The following is a 5,000-nucleotide window of genomic DNA, read 5'->3' on the forward strand; positions in this document are numbered from 1 at the left end:
ACCTTAAATTCAATAACATCGGGATTAATGTTTACAGTGATTACAAGGAAAGATGCAAGACGTATAATAATGAATAACCACCTTCAATTCAATAGCAATAACAACAGTAGTAACATGCAATGTTTTTTGTATAACAATGGAAGTCAACATCACTTAGGCTAACCACCATTCCTTGATATATTTATCCAATTCTGATGATACCATTAACACTCCTCCCCTCGCCCACACTAAGCCCCATCCATCCATTGCAACACACAAGCATTAAAAGTTAAGATGAAGCATTCCCGCAATGCGATTGGAAACACTAATCCTCTGCACATGGTTAAACCGAAAATACGAACACAAAATAATGGTTTCCCTTCTGAAGTTTGAAGAGGAACCTTTTTTTCCCTTAATGGAGCTGTTCGTGTGCGTGTGCGTGTGCGTGTGCGTGTGTGTGTGTGTGTGTGTGTGTGTGTGTGTGTGTGTGTGTGTGTGTGTGTGTGTGTGTGTGTGTGTGTGTGTGTGTGTGTGTGTGTGTGTGCGGATGTGTATGTGTATGTACATGTACATGTACATGTACATGTACATGTACATGTAATATATGTGTGTGTGTGAGTCTGGGTGTGTAAGGTGATATCATTTCAACGATAAAACATCGTCTAATGTAATTTGCATTCCTGAATAGACATTATTTTCACGTCCGTTTTGGTGATAAGGGGATTTGTTCGCACGACCGCGCCCTGCTTATTGACTCAATTCCTGCAGGTGTGGTTGCTTTAGGCAGCTCGAGAGTAGCCTCAGGCACGGCGGCGCCCTTGCACGCATTCACCACGCCCATCTTGGTGACTGACGCCCGCGCTGCCCACACTATCACACCCGCTGATAACGTCTTCACCACGGCACCCCACCTCACGGATCAACTGCAGGTGAGAGCCGTAGCGCGCGTGATAGTCCAGAGTGCTATGTATTGTACTCGTTTTCACTTTGATTTCTATACTTTAAATGCGATTTGTTTGATGAATGTACAAGAGTTACGGTAATTGATGGTGAGGGAGAACAAGATGAAAAATAAGATATCCAAAGGTGAGTATGATTATAGATTTTGAATAAAAGATACCCAATCTCCAGGTATATTTTTTTGTAAAAGGCAGAGGTTGAGCGACTCGGCTTGTGTTTCCATTATCTCTCTAACCTTTTGGAGGAAACTTGCTACATTTTCTTTGTTGATAATCACCTTCCATAATTGCAAGGGGCTGGCTCTCGTTTTTATTCTGCACCACGCCCAACATTAATTCCGATTCGGCTCGGCCCGAGGTTTAGATCTCGAGTCAGGAGATCTTGAGCAAATTGTTTTGCGTGTCTGGTGAGAATGCAATAGAATACGATTTCGCCCAAGCTCGCCCTGCGGTTTTTTCTCTTTCTTTTTACTCTCACCGGTGATGATATGCATTTTAGTCTACCCCCCCCCCAAAAAAAAAAAAAAAATGCAAGTACTTCACATCAACATTGTTCGTGTTAGTGATGAGAAGTTATTAATAATGTTAACTGACACAAATCAATGCCAGTTGCTTATTATCACACAAGTGCACGAGCAAAAGTTCACAGCCATTCTTCCCTCTCCCTGCAGGCGGTATTGGCCACAGGCGTGCGTCTCGGGGGCGCGGGAGTGGGCGTCAGTGTTGTGTCCAGATGCGACCACGCCACCCGCGTCCTGCAGGAGAGGGCGGCGAGAGCAGGCATCAAGATCCTTCACACGCTGCAGGTGGAGGACGCCACAAGCCTCGGCCGGGACGTGGCGCGCTTTGTCACCGGGCAGGTGGTGAGTGACGCGAGGAGTCTCGGCGCAGCGGACCGATCAGGCTCCGGAGACAAGATTTTGTTATCCTTATAGTTATTGCTCTTTATTTTCTTAAAATTTATATTGCTATCTTCATTATTTTATTTTTTACTAGTATTAATAGTAGTAACAAAAGCCGTAAGATTTTTTTTTTATTGTTGTTAGAGTCCGACACCAGAGAACATTTAATTTGCTATCCAACCTGTATTTCTCACACCGAATCTCGATTATAACAAAACATTTGACTAGCCGCGAAGTTCCTGCGTCCGACATCAGCTGAGACATCGCCCGCTCATCCTTCCGCAGGGTTACGGTGGAGTGATGGTGGTACTGCTAAGTGCCTCCGATATCAACCTGCTGACGGCAGAGTTAGAGGTACGTCTACTGAGGAAGCTGAGGCTGCGCTGGGTGCTGGCGACGCTGGACGGCGAACCCTCGCTCGGAGGACTCCATGAAGACCAGGTGATTCCGACTCCTGAGGATAAGTTTTCGCATATTTATTCCTTTTCTTCAATATTATTTCTCTTAACATCAGCCGATCGTAATGGCTCTTTCCTTTGCAGCTTCGGAAGAAACTGCCGGGTTCACTGCTGGTGGAGGCGCACTCACCCGTCATACCAGGATTCACGCAGTACTTCACCTCCGCCGTGTCCGACAACACGTCCGTGGTGGCGCCGCTCGCCCGCCGCTCCCTGCGCGCCTCCTCGCACTGCGACCCCGAGGTCAGCAGACTGGGCTCGAGGATTGACCTCGTTTCTTTTGACGTTTCTTGTGTTACTGAGACATTATTCGCACGTGTGTGCTTATATGTTTCGTAAATTTGAATATTCCGTTAAGGCAGAAATGTCTACAATTTAAAAACATATACGAATGTATGTTCGCACAATATCCTGGAATGAACGCGTAATAATCTCCTGCCTTGTGTCTTCACAGCTATCGGATTCCCCTTGTAAGACCCTGCATGCTGACGACGTCGGGCGCCTGGTGAGCGGTGCGCCAACCACAGCCACTGTTAAAGCTGTGTCTTCTCTTGCTGCTGCCTTCAGACTTGTTCAGATTGAGCGCTGTTCCACGGGTGTTCACTGCCTGCAGGCGCTTCGTCAGGACTTGCACGAAGGTGAAGTTGTCCATGAATGTGTCGTTTGGATATGTCTCTTATTTCTGATTAACTTATTTCGAAGGCGAAGCAATAATATGGCAACCTGAGACAAGTTATATTGTTGCTCTGGCTAGATATGTTCAAACCATTTCGACACATGGCAGCATGTGGCAGAAAGCAAGAAGATTAATTTATAACAAAAAAAACGATAGAGTTCACTTGAGAAAATTGGAAATTATTTGTTCTGTAGAACATAAGTTCAGGGGGAGGCAATAATGATGATGATGATAAGATGAAGAGAAAAAATAAAAGAAAAAGAAGATGAAGTTCAGGATTAAGAAGATGAAGAGGAAGGAGAAGTTATGAATATAGGGTTTATTATGAGTAGAATTAAAAGATAATAATTGAAGATAATTATACAATGATATATAACTGATACGATAATAGTGATGACACATAAGAACAATAAGAATAAGAATACCAGAATGCAAGAAGGTAATGAAAAGCCGTCACGCTCCTCCAAAATCAGTAACTGAATAGTTTTGGCCATTGCCAAGAACTAGTAAAAACGTTCTGAGCAATGCTGCTGCTTTTTTTTAATCCGACAAAAAGCGTGGATTTTCTGCTAATTTGTCAAGTTTATGTCCATCATGGAATTTCGAAAACGAATTTACACCACTTGAAAGATCAGGCGCTTAAAAAAAGTCACTCCCGACGCGAATTGAAAATTAATAGCAGCCAATCGTATGTTTCAAATTTAACCATAACGTCCATACCATATTGCTAGCTGTGCACATAGCCTTGCTTGGTCAGAATGTAAAATTGTGTCATAGAGTCGATAATTTGATCAAGTTTTGTTGAATCGGTGATATCGCTTTCACAAAAATGGCATGTAGTATGCTACATGAAGCAACCATGTGGACATGTTGCAAGCAACATACCTCTGTGATGAAAGCCCGGCAGGTCGCATGCTAAATGCTGTGGTGCCCCAGTGGAATCCCGCCTTCTGTTTGTAATGTACTCTTAGTTCCACAACACTCATTTTGTGAAACTTCCTATGAATACGTTTGATTAATCTGCAACTATTCACGTTTTTCCAGATGTCCTCAAGGCTCTGCTCAAACTGTCGTTCACTGTGGGTGGTGGCGCAGATCGCATCCGCTACACCGCTGATGGGCGTCTGGTCAACACCTTTACCATAAAGCGGGTCTCGTCCGAGGGCCTTCGTCAGGTGAGTTGTTGAGAACTCAGACTGTTCATAGTTTATATACTGCTATACAGGGAAATATATGAATAAAAGATGTATCCTAGGAATGCCGTTTAGGAGTTTTTACAATTGAAATGTGTCTTGCATTTGGCTATTAGGGTTTTATTTACTCTGCTGATCTACCTTCATAATCTCGCAGGTTGGTGTGTACCGTGAGGATACCGGCGTTGTGTGGTCACCTGGTGTTGTATGGGGAGCTGATGCTAGTACTCATGGGCGCGAAGGAAGAACCTTGGGATTGGTGGCACCAGAGGATGGAGAAGAGAACATCAGTGGTGTCCAGGCTGTCCTGCTAACTCATGAGGTATACTTCTGATAGGGGTTGTGTAGATTTCTGGTTGAATTACATGTTATTTAGTAAGAGGATTTTTTATTGAATGATGACACACACAGTTGTGCATTGATACAAGTGTCTTTGTTGATATATGTTAGTTTTATTTATTTATGAAAACTGAACCACTTTCATTTCACCAGGACTATGTAGGGCGAACATGGGCATTCTCTGTGTTAGTATTAGCATGTGTAGGTGTGATGGCAGCTTTGTATGTTGCTGTGTATGTCGCACTGAGGGTGTGTGATGGAACACTCACTGGACCTCAGGTAAGAATCTTTACATGTTGAAAATAAGTTTACATCAATTAACATGATTTATAGATCAATTGATAGTGAAGTTGGTTTGGAAACATCTTTTTTTTCTTTAAGGTTTTGGGTGCTATTCTGCTAATTGGAGTTATGGGTACATATGCATCTTGTGTGGTCTATGTTCTGCCCCCTATGCCGATAACCTGTGCTGTGCGTGAATGGGCACCACCCAT

General features: G+C 43.6%; 1 protein-coding gene across 1 annotated transcript in view; it reads left to right on the plus strand.

Annotated features, from left to right (window-relative positions):
* The window catches only part of LOC122267659 (metabotropic glutamate receptor 2), a 78,695-nt gene that overhangs the window by 71,936 nt on the left and 1,759 nt on the right, over positions 1-5,000 (plus strand). Inside the window, exons 5-13 of the mRNA XM_086550224.1 lie at positions 748-908; positions 1,610-1,801; positions 2,126-2,281; positions 2,383-2,541; positions 2,753-2,936; positions 4,019-4,149; positions 4,325-4,489; positions 4,660-4,785; positions 4,888-5,000. The exon at positions 4,888-5,000 is cut by the window's right edge and continues 82 nt beyond it. Of these exons, the coding sequence (XP_086406350.1) occupies positions 748-908; positions 1,610-1,801; positions 2,126-2,281; positions 2,383-2,541; positions 2,753-2,936; positions 4,019-4,149; positions 4,325-4,489; positions 4,660-4,785; positions 4,888-5,000 (1,387 nt within the window). The remainder of the gene's footprint in view (positions 1-747; positions 909-1,609; positions 1,802-2,125; positions 2,282-2,382; positions 2,542-2,752; positions 2,937-4,018; positions 4,150-4,324; positions 4,490-4,659; positions 4,786-4,887) is intronic.

This window comes from Penaeus japonicus, unplaced genomic scaffold (assembly GCF_977035675.1).
Source record: "Penaeus japonicus unplaced genomic scaffold, GWHDUDI00000001_assembly GWHDUDI00000023, whole genome shotgun sequence".
Lineage (NCBI taxonomy): Eukaryota > Metazoa > Arthropoda > Malacostraca > Decapoda > Penaeidae > Penaeus > Penaeus japonicus.